This window comes from Uranotaenia lowii, chromosome 3, assembly GCF_029784155.1.
Source record: "Uranotaenia lowii strain MFRU-FL chromosome 3, ASM2978415v1, whole genome shotgun sequence".
Taxonomy (NCBI): Eukaryota; Metazoa; Arthropoda; class Insecta; order Diptera; family Culicidae; genus Uranotaenia; species Uranotaenia lowii.
Genome location: NC_073693.1, coordinates 108,916,183 through 108,934,182, shown reverse-complemented (window position 1 = coordinate 108,934,182; position 18,000 = coordinate 108,916,183). Strand labels below are relative to the sequence as shown.

Sequence of the window (18,000 nt, the reverse complement as noted above, 5' to 3'; positions counted from 1 at the left end):
CGGTGCCCAGCTTGGTGTTCGAATAATTCTAGTTGATGAAAAACGAAGATCGAAACATTGAAAATCTGTTGGGCCAAAGCTTATTATTCCAGAATAAGAGCCGGTTGTCGCTACTCTTATTTAGCACGAAATCTAGCCATTTTTAGCCGGATGCTACGCGAAAGTTCCCGCTCCGAAGGAGCTACTAAATTCTTCAAAACCGGTGTTGGTAAAAGTATGAGTATGCTCGAACCGGAACGGAAGCGAACTGCTTCTGATTGCCCTTTCCGAATCCTCCGATTTCATCAAAAGCGGGAGCTACAAACAAAGGACGTCGTTAGCAATATGAGATAAAAATTATATTTTTTTTATTGCATTACCCAAGCGGCGGACGTTGTCCCGGAACCCCCTGCAGCCGAAATGGTAGCCATCGCACCGAATTCTTCGAAGCCAGTCGAACCCGCCTTTAAGGTTGCGCCGTTCCGAATCCCCCGAAAACCGGATCTGCAGCTGCTACTTGTGCGGTGTTGGTTCTGCTCCCTCCAAACCACCGAAAATCTTGTTGATTGTGGTGTTGGCAGCATGGCCATGGCTCGTCTCCGTCTGGGTTGTACCGAAAGCCGGAGTCGACGCGTGCAGCGCTCCGGAGACAAAATTTCCGAAAACAGCTGCGAATCTGACAGACGTTGCAGGATGACACCGATCCGTACTAAATAAACAAATTCTTGCTCACACGCTTACACTGGACTAGGCTTAAATGACGCATGGTAGAGTCTTTTTTTACATAATTTTCGCTGCATTTCGTGGGTACCCGTTAGCAGTTTTAGAACATTTGCAGGATGGCATGGATTTATAAATCCATGCCATCCTGCAAATGTTCTAAAATCAGTTAGTACAGATATGCCATCCTGCAACTGTACTAAATATTTTCCATACGTTTGTTTTGATTTTGAAATTCGTAATGTTTTCAGTTATACGACAAGTGCGGCCAATTTGAACTCCGTCGGAAGCCGTTAAATTTATTTTATTGGTATCTTCGGGACTTGGTGCGGTATTTCGGTCAAACCGGTGTTTGCGCGACCATCGTTCTCGGGTTGTTGGGCCGCCTTGGTCGCTATAGTGAATTGTATCACGCGAGGTTGATCGTGGTTATTCCTTTTCGGGGGATCGGGAAGGCTCACAAGGGGCACAAAAAGTGAACCCAAAAAGAAAAGAATTTGTGTATGAAAATCAAAAAAAGGAAAAAGCTTGCGGCCCATTTGTTAGCCATTAAGCGGTGCAAAATCCCGTAAAGTTCCGGGAGTCAATTTCCGGTACCGGTGTGATAAAAATCTTCGTGGTGCAGGAAGACTAAGGAAACCATCAGCAACAGCAGCATAACAAGCTTTTCTAGTTTGGCCGTAGGGGCAATTGTGTGGCCGAAGAGGCAAAGTGTTGGGATTTCTCCACACAAATATCCGGACGCTCTCGCAACTATCGTTGCCGGTTCGTTTGGTTGTCTTGTTCCTGTGTATGGTGTGGTTGATCGGGGGAAAAGAGGAGGGTGGGATTTGGTAACTAGCCGGGTGTGAGTGATTCTGCCGTTCGTTAAAAACCGGGATGGCACTGAATGAAGAAGCTTCCAGTGAAAGGAAGGAAAAGTAAAAAACCGAAAGAAGACCAGTGTTTCTGGTTTTTTGGTAAATGTTTCCAAGTGGCATATGAATCGCTGACTGTCCGACCTCTGGCCGAAATTGGGGTCACGGCAAGTATTTGTAATTTATTAACTTTAACGTAGTCTAGAGTTACAATTACCTATTAGTTCAGGTTACGGAAAACACTTATGTTACAAAACGTTAGAGTATTAATGAATATTTTGTTTGGCTTGTCGCTTCCAACAGGAGGCGCCATACAGGATATTCTTCCTTGAGATTGTGGTATGATGGGGATGGAGATGATGAAGCATTTTGCTCGATCGTTCCGGGGTTTGAAGCAATGTTTAAGCGGTAGCTCAAAACTAAAAGGATAATTATACATGAGTTTTTAGAAAAAGATTGTAGAAGATATTTTTTCGGCTTTTAATGGTTTCTTCAATCCGACCGAACACGCTGCAAAGAGTGCCTTCGGCTAGGCTAGCCTGAGTAACAGTAACGAAGTTTACCGGGTCAGCTAGTTTTAATTAATTGTAGTTTTGAGAAAGTTAGAAATTTGCACTTGTTACTCCTACTACTACTGTTAGTATTTTCGATGGTCTCTTACTATCCACGAGAGGACTGTCAACGAGTCCGCCTAGAAAAAAACCTTCTCGTTGCACCAGGAACGTCCGCCAAGAGCACTAGTCGAGAAATCGATAAATGCTGCAGTCTGGCCACCTTCGCCTTTGCAGCAACAATAGCACAATGTGCTTGACCGTTGATGTTCCCGATTCGGCGACAAGATATAAGGCTTCTGTAGATTTAAACAATTTATTTGATTCTTAAATTTAACGTTTAGTGCCTGCGCTATGGTAAATATAATGGTCTTGTTGCCGGGGTTCAAGTCCTGAACGGTAGTATCGTGTACTGATCGGTGTTTTAGATTCGTAAGTCTAAGGTCTTTTCGTAACAAGCTGTGATAGTGACTTTATGATCGAACTGCGACAGTGAATGGTGATACAAACTGTGATGACAAACTGTAGATAGTTGTTCACTAGTTTTAGCAAATAAATCAATTTTGGAGAAATGAAACCGTCTACACTAACTGTCGTATGTCACTAAACGTTCCACCATGTGTAATCAAGGATCCGTTTGTAAACTAGTATGTCTTCTTTCTACGTTTATTTTTTTCTTTACCGGAAGGCTTCTCTTTAGTCAGCATTGACGTCAGTTGTTGGTGGGGTCTTCTTGGTAGCGAAGGCGCGTTCGCTGATGCCGTAACAGTTGATTTTGATCCGAAAGTATGTTGCGCTTCTATATGCGTTTTCACTAGCAACTGAGAAGATGTGTGGTTAAATTGGTTTTCGATATTGGGACAGACGCTGTGGAGAAGTAGCACTATTGAATCTTGAGTGCCTCAACTTCTGACAGTCCTTTGATATACCGTTCTCTTTTGGCTAGAATTCGATTGCTAATAACGTCGTCCCAACTACAGTTTTCATGCCTCCACAAGACTGGCGTTCATGAATGGCTCCAGATCATTGCGGAGTTTTATCGAAAACCCGAAGACATCCTAGACTGGAATGCGCTTCATGGAGATTTTCATCTAGGAAAAGTACCCTGATTTATGGTGCGTCTCACTGGAACCATCTTCCAATACAAACCATATCGACTGAATACATGGCAGTCTACAAGGGGAAGTTCATACAGTAATTTGTAAACTTACAGAACTATTAGAATTTTTTTTTATTCTATTTTTCTGCGGAGTTCAAATAACAGTTCAACACATTTTGGTAGAATGTCGAGGTTTTAACGAAGCCCGAGACTTATGAGGATTGGAAGGCTCTATCTATGAAATTCTTTTCAACTGTAATGATAGGGAAAATTGTGTTTTGAAATTCATTGAACTTTTTTTTGTTTTTTTTTGTTCAGAAGGGTTCACGATCTTACCGTAGTTAAATTTTCCCTACCTGTCACCTAGCCTTACTCGTTTCCATAAATTTTTATTCTTGTTAATTTGAACTCGAATCTAATCATAGATTTGCTAAGTTAAAGATATATCTTCTAGTCATTGATTATACGCATCTACACGGTGATTCGGTAACTCAACTAGGATATCATAAAAAACAGAATTTAGAAAAAGTTTCTCCTCAACTGATCAAACAATAAACTGAATGCTTAAATAGCTTAGTTATAAGTATCGTCAAATTATCAACAGAATAGGACCAGAACAATGCTGGTTTTTAAAACCTCATCACTAATTGTGGTCAACTTCTCTGACAAACTACACTCAATCTACACGATAGCGACTCTAATTAAATAAACCGTTTGCCTGATTTTAAATGTTCGAACTTAATTATCTGGACTATCTACTCATCCTTGCTTATCGAAATCATACTTTCTATTTTATACTTCGATTTATGAATTTCAAACCAAACCTACCAAAAGTAAATAAATAATAACATATGTCGGAAGTGTATTACAAAATGAAATATCATATTTGTCAAAAACAGTATTCCCGTCCAATGAGCATCTAGTTTTTGTAAAATGCTTGATTTAAGAATAAGCCAACGAAATTCATAAACCGCAAATGCACACATTCTAGAGCATTGGGGAGGCGAATACCATTACCTAGCAATATTTGAAACATTCTAATTCTTTGAAACTAATCTAGCTAACTACCTAACCAAACAGATTACGCCCTATTGAAAAATATCACTTTATGACGGCTGTTGAATATTCGAGTAAAAAACCAATTTTGGTAGCGAAACGCTTCAAACTGTAATTTATTATAAACATATCCCAAGCAACATTTTAAACACTTGATGGTTTTATAGTAAAATTTCGAAGTTTTATAACGTAATTGCGGAAGTCTTTATAGCCGTGAAGCGTCTTTCGACAAGACACTTACAAATACCACTTTCAGGATATCTACGGGACGATTATAAAACCTGTTTAGAAAACCTCAATCAAATTTAAGAATATTTTATTCTCCGTGTATATAGCGGTTTTGAAAGCCGCTATAAAGCAATTACAAAACCTTGCTATAAAACCCTGTCAAAATGTCATAAAACGTCAAGTGTCACTGATCGAAAAATAAATAAAAACAACGAAAAGAAGATGAACAAGAAAACAAAAAAAAAAGGATTTTGCAATCGATTTCTAAAATCTAAAAAAATAGGGGGGGGGTGGTTAGCTCAGTCAGCTAGCCGGTCTGATTTTCAATCAGATGATGAGAGGTTCGATTCCTCACCCCCCTAACAAAAAATAGCCCTAAGTTATACATCTTTAGCTTAGGGCTAACAAGAATAGGTCTTCGGAAACGCACAGAATAAGAATGTCTTCGGACAATAAAAAAAACCAAGAATTGTAAACTCTTCATGAGTACAAGAATCGAATAAAGGCCTCGGCCAAGAATAGGTCTTCGGACAAAACATACAAGAAATTGTAAACTCCCCTGGAGTATAAACACAAGAAGTAAAAAAATCGGGTATCGCCCATACAACCATGAATAACAAACACGCACATGTATTCGAAATAACGATTGTAAACTCCCCGGAGTATAAACACAAGAAGAGCAGGCACAATAGCTACCGATAAAGTAGATTCGAAAATTCTAAAAATAGATATGCAGAAAAACAACACAAGAACACATATACACAAGAACTGTAACATACACTAGTCAGCCAAGTTGGGCCATAATTGGCCCTAGCCAAAGTCGTGTAAACGCAGACAAATAAAAAAAAAAAATCTTAAAAAGGTAAATTTTTCATCATTTGATAATCCTTATCGTGGAGCTAATATGTTTTTTTTACTGCTTTAGGTGATATCTGGAAACATGAAGACAATGCATCCCCTGCCTTACCTGTCCGTCCGCAATCCGATACAATTGCCCCGGCCATCAAAAGTCACAAATGTGTCTGGATGTTATATGAGTGAAGTGATAAGTCGATATCGGATTTTAATTTTTCTTCAGCAACACACCCGGAATAAATAAAAATTGAATAAAAAGTGAATTCTGGAGTGTTTTTTATTGTTTCTTAGAATCACGAATTCATGTTCATCTCATCAGCTGAAACGCCATTTTCGGATGGTAAATTGAATATTTTGAGAAAATAATTCTCATGATTTTTAATATTATAAGGGGTTATTTCCCATAAAAACTGCAACTATCACCTGCTTATCCTCACAAACATTTTATAAAATACTCATAAATTACAGAAATCCAGATCTAATTATTATGTTGGAACATAAATATTTATGTATTTTATTCTCTTATTTTGCAAAACTTTTGTGGAGCGCGTTTTTTTCACGTCTATTTCGAAAAATCCATCGATAAAATTTTAAGCGCTTAAGATTTATGCATGTGTAAAGCGAAAAACATCACACATTTTAATTGGATTAAACGAATTATTTATTATGCTGTTTATTCCTTACAAAATGGAACCATGCATCTTATTTTGTGTGTCTCAGTCAGAATATTTTCCCCGTTGTTTTTTTTTTCAATCAATTCTAAACCGCTGTCAAGAAATTAAAAATTCACCCAAACTGAAATTTGACAGCTACCACAAATCCATAACGGTTGTATAAGGTACTTGTAATGTGTCCTCCAGAACCTCCTGTAGGTGGGCCTTTTTACACTTGTAAGTGTTTTAAAGATGTTTTAATGGGGTTTATAAAACTAAACGTTGTTTTATAACAAAGTATAGAAGTACCCTTCCAGTTTCTTATAAAACTAAAATTGTTACTTGGGTATTGTTAGTTGGTTTTCAAAGCGTTCAATCTCACTCAAACTTACATTAATAGTGTTTCCTCGATACTAATTCAACGATTATTCTGCTAATTCTTCCGGAAAGGATTTGATATCTTGAAATTGAGGTTATGGTTAATACAACGTGACATAGTGGCAATAAGATCTAACCTTTTTAGGAGAAACTCAGGCTTATTCAGATTAACTATAATTGCAGCCTGCTCGCCTTGAGTGAATCTAATATAGCAAAGAAGGAAAAATATTGTAATGGTTTGTTTAACTTTCAAATAAAGATCTTAATAATCACTTTCACCAATCACTTATTAAACCACGTCAATCGTCGGCCACGTTCAAGAGATTAAGCTGAGAAAAAAGGAGAAACTCATATAAACACCCGCACGCCGTCTGCTGTTCTGTCAGTTGTCAGAATTAGGTGTAGTCGCGTAATCTCGGGTGCGCCCTTTGCAGGAGCAGTGCACCCAGTTCTCAACAGTCTCCCCCCCCCGTAACGCTGGCCTCAGGGTCGTCTAGGTTCTGCGTTTCCCATTTGAATGTCTAAGACTGCCAATTTTGAGACCGCCTGCCGTGTGAGCCCCTTGTTTGTAAGTATGATAGCTTTGCGAATGCGTCCATCTGCACCATGGATTATCTCCTGAACCTGACCTCGAGTCCAACCGTTGCGCCGTGCTTCATTAACAACAACCACGAAGTCCCCGATTTTAACGGGTTTGACATCATTGAACCATTTCGTGCGGCGCGTTATTGAAGGCAAATATTCACGCACCCATCTACTCCAGAAGACATCAAGTTGTTGTTGAATCTGATTCCAAGTATGGCCTATCTCGTATTTCACATTGGATATGTTCCCAGGTTTCTGTTTCACTCCATTCGAATTGCCAAGCAAAAAGTGATTGGGTGTCAGGGCTTCCTGCTCCTCTGACTCCAAAGGTAGATAAGTAAGAGGGCGTGAGTTCACTTTCCCTTCGGCATCAACGGCTAGTGTGTACAGCGCTTCATCGTCAAGTTTCCGTCCAGATTGAACACACGCTTCCAGTGCCGTTTTGACGGAGCGCACCATTCGCTCCCAGCATCCTCCCATATGCGGGGTTCCAGGCGGTATAAATACCCATTTGGTATTGGCATTTGTGAATGCCATATCTAAATAAACCGCTGCATTTGTTTCTGAAGAATGTTGTAAGCTCCTCTAAAGTTAGTGCCATTGTCCGAATGGATTTCTATTGGAGCTCCGCGTCTGCCGATGAACCTACGAATACTCATTATACATGATTGAGTACTTAGAGTGTGGACGATCTCAACATGTACGGCCCGTATCGTCATGCAGGTGAAAAGGGCCACCCATCTTTTCACCGAACTCCTCCCAATTTTGACGAACAAGGGGCCAAACAGATCCAAACCCACGTAGCTGAAAGGGCGAGTATAGGAAGCCAGTCTTGCTTCAGGTAGCGGAACCATTCGAGGTATTTGAGGCTCTGATCGATACACCTTGCAATATTGACACTTACGGGTAATTCCTTTAACGACGGGTCGAAGCTGTGATATGTAGAAATATTGTCGCAATTCGTTGACTACGGTCTCTGAGTTACAGTGAAGGTACTTGCGATGATAATAATTTACGATGAGCTCGGTCACGTAATGATTTCTTGGTAAGATTACCGGAAATTTTAAATTAGATGCCACATTCTTCGCTGCTCCTACTCTACTATCAAATCGCAGCACGTCGTTTTCGTCCAAGTAAGGGCTGAGCTTGAAAATTACGCTGGTTTTAGCTAAAGGAACTCGTTGTTCTTTCGAAAGTATTTGATTCCGTTTAAGAACGTTAATTTCATCCGAGAAGGCTTGCAACTGGTAAAGGCGAAATACAGCTCTTTCACCGGCTAACAACTCATCTTGTTTAAGAAAACCGCTTACATTACCCTTCATGGCAAGGTTCTGCCACCGATATATATACGCCATCGTTCGTACTAAGCGCTCCCACTTAGAAAATTTGGTAAACTCAACTAACGGTTCTACTGATACAATCGTTCCAGAATGTACACAGGAAACTCTTAATTCTTCTGTCGTTGTCTTCACGGCCTTCGGTTGGGGCCAAGTTTGTTCTGATTCCCATAGGAATGCTGGCCCTCTAAACCAACTATCAGATGAACATACTGGAGGTCCTTGCCCCCATTTGGTAGCGCAGTCGGCAACGTTAAACTTGGACGGAACCCAGCGCCATTCTGAAATGTTTGTTGTCGATAATATTTCTCCTACACGACATGCAACGAACTGGGTGAATCGGCGATGATCGGATCGAATCCATGCTAGCACCGTGCTAGAATCGGACCAAAATACAACCCGTTGGGCAGATATTGCATGTCCTTCCGTGATACACTTCTTTAAGCGTGTCCCTAAGACGGCGGCCTGAAGTTCCAGACGTGGAATAGACCAATGTTTCAGCGGCGCAACCTTTGTTTTTGCTGCCACTAGGCTGCATTCGAAACCTCCTGAGTTGCTGGGGATGCGGAAGTAACCGACAGCAGCGTACGCTTCCTCGCTGGCGTCAACAAATATGTGCAGCTCCGTTTGTTTGTAGCGACTATTATTTACCCCATCGAAGTAACAGCGGGGAATTCTAAGTCTAGATATATGTTCGAATTGTTCCGTCCACCGCAACCATTTCTCAAAGGCATTCTTGTTTATTTGCTCGTCCCACTCAGTACCTGCGCGCCAGATATCCTGAAGTAGAACCTTCCCGTGAAGAACAAATGCGGCTAAAATACCAAGGGGATCAAAAAAACTCATCAAGCAACGTAAAACTTGGCGTTTCGTTGGGTGGTCATCTTTTGTTATAACATCACGGAGTTCTAGGGGGAGTGAAGTAGAATACGCCAAAAGGTCTTCTTCGGGCAACCAGTGCATGCATAGTACACGTTCATAATTTCGGGATTCTAGATCCAAAGTTTTAGGATGTTGTGCGGCATTTTCGCCTAGGCTTTCTAGCACCTCTTTGTAGTTCGATCGCCAACCTCTAATGTTGAAACCGCCAGCTGCGTGGATCATTCGAACTTGTGAAGACACTGCGGAGGCCTCTTCGAGTGTCTCAAAACTGTCGACGTAGTCGTCAACGTAGTGTCTTTGTACAATGCCTTCTACTGCCCTTGGATAACTTCTTTCAAATTCCTTCGCATTTTTATTCTTGACAAATTGTGCTGCTGCTGGCGAACAAGTGGCGCCAAATGTTGCTACATTCATAACATATATTTCTGGTAATTTTTCAGGATCGGATCTCCACAAGAAGCGTTGGGCCTGTTGGTCTCTAGGATCAATCATTATCTGATGATACATTTCGGTTATATCTGCAGTTACGGCAACCGGATATTGGCGAAAGCGAAAAAGTATCCAGGGAAGCGGAACAAGCTCATCAGGTCCCTTCAGCAACATCGAGTTTAAAGAAAACTCCATCGACTGTTGCAGCCGCATCCCAAATCATCCGAACTTTTTCTGGTTTCTTCGGATTCATAACCACACCGAGTGGCAAGTACCAAGTACGTCTAGGATCCGAGTTCATCTGTTCCGTTTCTGTTAGCTGGTGGGCATAACCCTTTGTCTGATAGTCTGCTAATTGTTTCATCAGATTTTCCCGTAGCGCAGGGTTTCTGGCCATCTTGCGTTCCAGACATTCCAAACGTTTCACGGCCATTGGGTAGCTATCGGGTAACTCAAAGTCGTCGAAACGCCATAGCAACCGAGTGGAAAATCTTTCTCCTACTCTGCACGTCGATTCCTCCAAAATGGAACGGGACCTCTGATCTGCCGCTGATTCCAACTTAACTCCAAACGAAACGCCTGTGTCTTCTTGAGAGACGAAATCACGTACCATATTGTGAAGTGACTCGGCTTCGGAACAATTACAGGTGTGGAAATTAATCGACGTGTTCTCCGGTTCACCACTACCGCCATAGACACACCATCCCAATCGAGTTTTTGCTGCTGTTGGTTCATCGGCTTTTCCTTCTCTGATTCGTAACGGCACTGTCAAACGTAGGTTATTTACACCGATCAAAATCCGAGGAACTGCGTCGACGTAGCTGGCCACTGGTAGGCCTTTTAGATGATCGTGTTTGTTGACCAGGTTCTCATAATTTAACGTTTGCGCTGGAAGCGTCAACTCCTTAACCGTGCGCGTTTCTTTCAAAAGGTTTTTCTGATTATTCAGACCGGAAACAACGAGATCGACTAGCATAGAATTGGGTTCCATACGGGACATGCTGCCTGTCCACTGCAGGCACAGGGTTTGATGCGTTCCTTTAACTCCCAATTCATCGGTCAGTGCCTCTTCTATCAGCGTAAGAGGGGACCCTTCATCTATGAATGCAAAGGTTTGCACAACTTTTCCATTACCAAACACTTTTATTGGGATTATTCTAAAAAGAACCCCACGGTCTCAGCTTCGATGTGAGAGAGTTTCTCCGGTGACAATGTAATCATTTTGCCTTTCAGTTTTGGTTGGTTCTTCTGCATTTAACGTGGATATAACTTGGGGTGACGAAGAACTGTGGGGGTGGAGCAGCGAATGATGGCGATTCGTGCAACCGGAAATCCCACATCTGTTGTTGCTACGGCAAGATCTTTTTCCGTGAGCGAAGAGACATATTCGGCATATTCCCATCGAAAGGATAAATTTCCAGCGTTCGTCTATATCCATGTGTTTAAATCTGCTACAGTCCTTCAAGTAATGCCCACCAGAACAGCTCGGACATCCTTTCATGACCGGAACATCTCTATCCTTCGATGGCTCAACGTGCGAATGTACTGCACCACGCTTTGCTTTGCTGCTCTCGTTCATCGTTGCACCGCTGTACACACAAACCCGGCTGACTGATTGGATTGCGTTTTTCATAAACATACTAAAGGTCTTCAAATTCACCTAATTGAGTGTAGCAATTTACGGCAATTCCATACTCAATTAGAGTCTCGAGGCGGTCTGGTTTTGGGGGTGGGGTTGCACGTATTTTTTCTAAAAGCGCATTAATTATCAATTCGGGCCGTCCGTAGAAAAGACGAAGTGTTTCCATTATTTGAGGAACGCATTTTGGCATGGTTAATTTACTACGAACGGCTTCTAAAGCAGGGCCTTTCAGGCAACGCTGTAGGCGAAGTAAATTTTCCGCTGGGCTATAGCCGCATGCTAAAGTGGTATCAGTAAAAGTACTTATAAATACTGGCCACTCAGCGAGTACACCTGAAAACACAGGCAAATCGCGATGCATTACTTGGCGCGCAGCAATCTGTGAGGGCGTAGTTTGGTATGTGTCCCTAACATGGGAAAAATTAGATCTTTCTAGTGGGCTCAGTCCAAGTTGTTCTATGAGATGAGAAAGGGGCTCACTTTCTTCCTCTGGCAGTTGAGATTGGTCAATCAAAGTGAATGGAACAGTCTTACCTGCATTCTGTTGAATCGTCTTGCTAAGGGGGAGAGGCTGTTGTATATCGTTGATTGCGGGAATCTGATAGTACCCGGGCGGCATACCTGATGGGACCCCGAATGGTTGGGTACCTACAACCTCCACGTAATCAACGATATACAACAGCCTCTCCCCCTTAGCAAGACGATCGCCGTCTGCTGTTCTGTCAGTTGTCAGAATTAGGTGTAGTCGCGTAATCTCGGGTGCGCCCTTTGCAGGAGCAGTGCACCCAGTTCTCAACAACGGCTAATTGTGATATTTTCGCTACAAAATTTTCCCATTGTTCAACGGAAGGGAGGGCAAGTGTTTCAACTCCCATTCATCTTATCAGCATTGTTGGCACCGCTGACAACCATGAATCGAGCGGCGACGCTGCTGCAAAGCAAAGGCGCCGAGTTTTGTCAATCTGACAGATTTGGCAGTTGAAAGTTGTGGGAGAAAAAAATCATTACTTGTAGGAAATCCAACGCTATCAGATCGTTGCCCCTACAAGTTATTCAACCAAGTAAATTAGTTTTATACAGTTTTCGCGAGTTAGTGAGTCGGGTTTATTTGCACCACTAAATCGTAAGTAAACGATATTCTTTTTGTATTATCTAATCGAACTTTAATTATAACCTATAGGCAAGCCTAGCAGAAGGCAATTTACACTTGTTCGGTTAGAAACCCGAAAGAAGAAAACCATTTAAAGTGAGTAAAACTTTACTATCTTCTTTGTAAATTTACTAACTAAATAAAATTTCTAGTTTTGAGCTGCAGCTACGACAGGCTACAAAAAGCGGTTTTTCTTCTATCCGAACAAGCATGGATCATGAAAAATTGGGAAATCACTGAACCTGAACGCTAATTTAATGAAAATAAAGGTGTCCATCGCGCCTTCTAATTTGAGTCATATTATGATCCATGCTTGACAAAATGTGTGCAACGACCCTTTCAGGACAATGATAGTAAACCATCATTATCACAAGCATGCACACCGCCGCCGTGACCCATGGGAACCCAGGGTACGGAAATTCATCAAACTTTGTAATCTTAATGATAAGTTGTGATAAGCTGGTAGAACGATAGACACGAAAGCCGTGAAAATGGTAAAGTGTCTCAAATCTTAATAACAATAATTATTATTATTCTATCTCTCCTAACTTTGGTTAATTTTTTTGTAAATAAAATAAAACTATATTTCAAAGCTCATAGAAGTGCTATCTAGTAATCTTAGCTCTTGCGGACTCTCACCAATATTGAACAATTTCCTTTATAACCTGTTGTCTGAAAAAATCATGCATTTCAGTCATGGAGAAACCAACGTTAAACGAATTAGTTACATGGGTCTACCCCAAGGCTCATGTTTAAGCCCCCTTTTATACAACTTTTATGTCCGAGAAATCGATGCTTGTATCGCACAAAATTGCACACTACGACAGCTTGCGGATGACTGTGTTGTTCATATCACAGGTAAAACAGGCACTCAAATTAAACTACCGTTACAAGAAACTCTAAATAACTTATCACATTGGGCCAGGAATCTAGGTATCGAGTTTTCGCCTAGTAAAACCGAGTTAGTAGTTGTAGCATCTATCTAACGCTGAAAATTTGATCAAAAAATATCATCAGAGTCAAAAGTTATGGTAGTTCAAAGTAGAAGTGACAGTGCGCGTGCTTCCAATTTCTATACAATTATGAACGGTACTGTAGGTGTCTGGTTTGACTCTAAATGCCTCTGGGGAAAACACATTAGGTACTTGACTCAGAAATGCCAAAAGAGAATTAATTTCCTTCGAACGATTACCGGAACCTGGTGGGGTGCTCATCCGCAGGACCTCATCAGGTTATACCAAACAACTGTCGGTAATAGAATATGGAAGCTTTTGCTTTGGGTCCGCCGCGAAAACCCACTTGATTAAACTAGAACGAATACAGTATCGTTGTTTGCGTATTGCCATGGGTTGTATGCAATCGACACATAAGGCTATGATTATTTAGTATCCGGGCAGTTACAAACGTGTGTATTTTAAAAACTATTCATCTGATCGAAAAACTTTCTATGGAGGAAATGAAGGTCTTAATATGAAATTTAATGTAAAAATATAAAAAAAAATATATTTATCAATCATTTCAAGAAATACCCTAACTTTTTCATAAAATCTCTTTTTTATCTTTGCACACTTTTTTCAGTCATGTATTGATTTATTTTTTTTACCACAGAAGCAAAACCTTTGCAAAATCGTGCGATTTTACACAAACTCACCTTGAAAAAGCAATTTGAATCGTGTTGGAACCTTTTCATGAGTAGGCATCTCGAAGAATTTGATTTCTTAAATCCGGTTTTAACATATTTTTTTTTGTCCTTCAGAACACATCTGTCATATTGCGTAAAAACCGGATGCACAGATTACAATATTTGTAATTGATCATTATTAGTTATTTACTTGGTGTCTACTAATCAGGCAACACTTTTTGCCTGCCGAAAATGGATTTTTTGCATTATTTAAGAAGTCTGCATTCAGTTATCCCCAATAACCATAGACTTTTTACCATATTTAAGATCAAGGGTTCCACTAAGATGCTTGGTTTGAACTCCTGGCTCCTTATACTTCTTAACCATTTGGTCCGAAAAAAAATTCAGAAAAAATCAACAGTTTATGAGCTTCCAAGTCAACAATGAAGAATTCTTGAAGCGCAAAATGCGTAAAAGGAGCAGATTTGTGCAAAATTATTTTTACCATGTCTTTTTGTGTCGTAAATATCTCAAACACACGTTAACTTAAAAATCTATCAAAATAGGCAAGATAGTTCTTTTCATAACCAACACAACGCTACTAAAGTTTTGAATATCCGAGGTTTATAAACGTAGATATCACCAAAAGAAAGTGCCCGGATACTAAATGATCATAGCCTTACGATGGGTCCATAAGTACTGGCGGGAGTAATGCTGTTGAAAAATCGGTTCTTCGATTTATCGCTACGTTTCCTAATTCGAAGTGAAACTTTGAATCCTTTGGTGATAGAAAATTTGGAAAGGCTTATGAATATTAATCCGCAAGTAAAATATTTACACAATTATCATACTTTTAGACAATTAGAAATAAATCCTTCTTTATTAAATTCGGGCACGAGTCACTTTTACCCGATTAGCAGTTCCTTGATAAGATTCGATTTGTCCATGACCGCTGACATCCGTGGAATACCAGATCACGTCCGACCTAATATCATTCCTTCAATCTTTGCATCAAAAGTACGTGAAATTGATCCTACAAAAATGTTCTTTACTGATGGTTTAAGAATCGACGACGCGACTGGTTTCGCAGTGTACAGTGAGCGCTTTGAAGCTTCGTTTAAGCTTCGAGAGCCATGCTCCGTTTACGTTGCCGAACTAGCCGCAATTTATTGTACCTTGGAACATATTCGCACACTGCCCGTAGACCACTATTTCATTTATTCGGATAGTCTCAGCTCCGTTGAGGCGATCCAATCGATGAAACTGATGAAGCGCTCTTCCCATTTTTTGCTGGAAATCTCAGGGATATTGGGCGCTTTGATCGAAAATTCGTATAGGATTACCTTAGCTTGGATCTCGTCTCATTGTCTTATTCAAGGCAATGAGAATGCGGACTCATTGGCTAAGGTGGGCGCGTTACAAGATGAAATTTTTGAGAGGATAATAACTTACAATGAATATTTTTCAATACCTCGCACTTTAGCGATTAACGCTTGGCAGTCTAGCTGGGACAATCGCACAAAGGGACGTTGGCTCCATACGATTATCCTTAAGGTTCCGACGAAGGCATGGTTCAAGCATTTCAACATGAGCCGTGATTTCATTCGCGTGGTTTCTCGGCTTATGTCAAATCACTGCTGGCTTGACGCGCATTTGTTTCGTATACAACTAGTTACAAGCAATGTTTGTGTTTGTGGGGATGGCTACCACGACATTGATCATGTTTTGTGGACGTGTGAACGGTTTGATCGATCGAGGGCTTGGCTACTGGATACCCTTAGGGCCCGACGTAAACCACCCGGTGTTCCAATTCGAGACATCTTGGCGAACCTTGATCTTGAATATTTGTACCCTATCTACAAATATCTTAAAATGTCTGACTTGGTCGTTTAGTCCTATTTTCTTCGTAACCCGACGGTTATGTAATCCTACCCGACTCGAGTGGCTCATCCGACGGCGACGTGAGACCACTCTACCCGAGAGGACTGCGCGACGTGAATACTCTTCCCCCTACGAGTTCGACTGCGGAGAAGGTCATGTCTTATCCCCACAGCCTCCGTCGCAGAGGACGCGTTCGACTCGGATACTCCGCGACGGTAACGTTGGAGATATCCTACACACAGACGCGCGACGTACCTAGCTGCTCGGCATACGCAGAAGGTAAAGTCTTATCTTTGTATGCTTTACTGCCAGGGTCGGACGCACACTACTTAGGTGCTCCCCGACGAAAGAGTCACCCTACACCGGTCGCGGGCTGGTGCTGGTTCCAACTCCTCTGCAGGGCAGTCATGATCCGGGTGAACCCATCGCTGACCACGCGCCAAGTATTGGCGTCCTCACACATCCTCCGCACGATGTTGTCGATCGTCGTGTCTGGTCCGCAGGCGGCAAGCATGTTAGCACGTACCACTTCGAACCTTGGACAGTTGAACACTACGTGCTCTGGCGTCTCTTCTATGTCACCGCAGGTTAGACAGGATGGCGAGGCCACGTGTCCAAACCGATGGTGGTACTGCATGAAACATCCGTGACCAGTCAGGAACTGCATCATGCAAAAATCCACCTCACCATGTCTCCGATCCATCCAGGATCCGATATTAGGGATCAAGCGATGGGTCCACCGGCCACGATCCGAGCTGTCCCACTGGTGCTGCCAGTTGGACATCGAGGCCTCTCTGGCATGTTTCCGCACATCGGGCATGTGCCTATGCTCGTAGCAGAAGATATCTTTCTCTAGCAAGACCGAGATGGGCATGACCCCCGCCACAACGTCAGCAGCTACCGAGGACACTGTTCGGTATGCGCTGATTACACGCAGGTTCATCAGCCGCTGCACTCTGCAGAGCTTTTGCAGGTTACACTGCCTACACAAGGCTGCCTTCCAGGCTGCCGCTCCGTACCGAAAAATGGACGAGGTAACACTCGCCAGGACCCTCCTTCTGCTGCAGCGGATCGCCGAGTTATTCGACATGGCCCGTGAGAGGGCTGCTGTCGGTTTTTTTTTTTTTTTTTTACAAGATGGAAATTTGACTTCAAACCATAACAGCCGGGTGTTTGCTGCCGTGTGTGGGTTCGTCCCACTAAAACCACCTTGGGCTTCGTGTGCCAGATGTGCCCCTTGGTTTCACCCTATGATACTACATCAAGGGGTAGGCTGTGCTCATGCACTTATACATCTCACCCTTTTCCTCTTTCTCAATTTTTCCTCAATTTCTCCTTGATCATCGTTCTGCTTTATCCTTCTTCCTCCTTCTCCTTTTCCTCTATCGTCAACTTCAGACTGGTACGGAAGACCCCGAAACGTGTGCCGGTTAGGTAACGCTTTCATAATAACTCACGCCCGTCACAGCATCCACTATCCCGGGGACCTCGAAACGTGTGCCGGTTAGGTAACGCTTCCAAAGTAACTCGCGCTCGTCACAGCAACCACTTCCGCAGGATTTCTAACCACCAAGGCATGGCCGATTGAGAAACTACCAAGCTAGAATCCTGACACGACCACCCCGAATGGTATCTCCGCTTCCTTTTGCTGCAGGAAAGATCGTAGCTGAGTACGTGAGACCTTTTAAGTCCCACCACACGTATGAGTCCAGATTAGGGTTATACCGCGCCCTAAGATCGCGTTGCTTTTGAATTGAAGTGTCATACGATGCCCAAGACCTTTCATTAGCTTGTCAAATTTGGTTGACTATCTCGCTCTCTCCGTTCATCATCTTTCCTGATCCTTATCAGATCGCGCATGATTTGCGAGATTTCGTCGACTATAGCACGCCATGACTGTTCGTCGCGACACATTTCACTCACTATGTTTTCAGCGTTCAAATTTTGAAGTTGTTGACGCCTTGAATTGAACCTGGGGCAGACAAAGATAGCATGTTCTGCCGATTCCTCCGTCTCTACGCATTCCGGGCAATAAGGCGAGCTGATAAGCTTAAACCGATGAAGATATTGCTTAAAGCACCCATGACCCGAAAGGAA

The 18,000-nt window shown here is 42.1% G+C and overlaps 2 protein-coding genes across 2 annotated transcripts; both read right to left on the bottom strand.

The window, feature by feature from the left end:
- Nucleotides 1-11: 11 nt before the first annotated feature.
- Nucleotides 12-794, bottom strand: LOC129750655 (uncharacterized). The gene is made up of 2 exons (XM_055745660.1): nucleotides 360-794; nucleotides 12-297 (listed from the first exon to the last, which is right to left on the bottom strand). The coding sequence occupies exons 1-2, from the start codon at nucleotides 567-569 to the stop codon at nucleotides 154-156; spliced, it is 354 nt and encodes a 117-aa protein (XP_055601635.1). The 5' UTR covers nucleotides 570-794; the 3' UTR covers nucleotides 12-153.
- A 6,706-nt stretch (nucleotides 795-7,500) lies between these two features.
- Nucleotides 7,501-9,687, bottom strand: LOC129752507 (uncharacterized). Its single transcript, XM_055748280.1, has one exon. It carries the CDS (start codon nucleotides 9,685-9,687, stop codon nucleotides 7,501-7,503), a length of 2,187 nt encoding a protein of 728 aa, XP_055604255.1.
- Nucleotides 9,688-18,000: the final 8,313 nt, after the last annotated feature.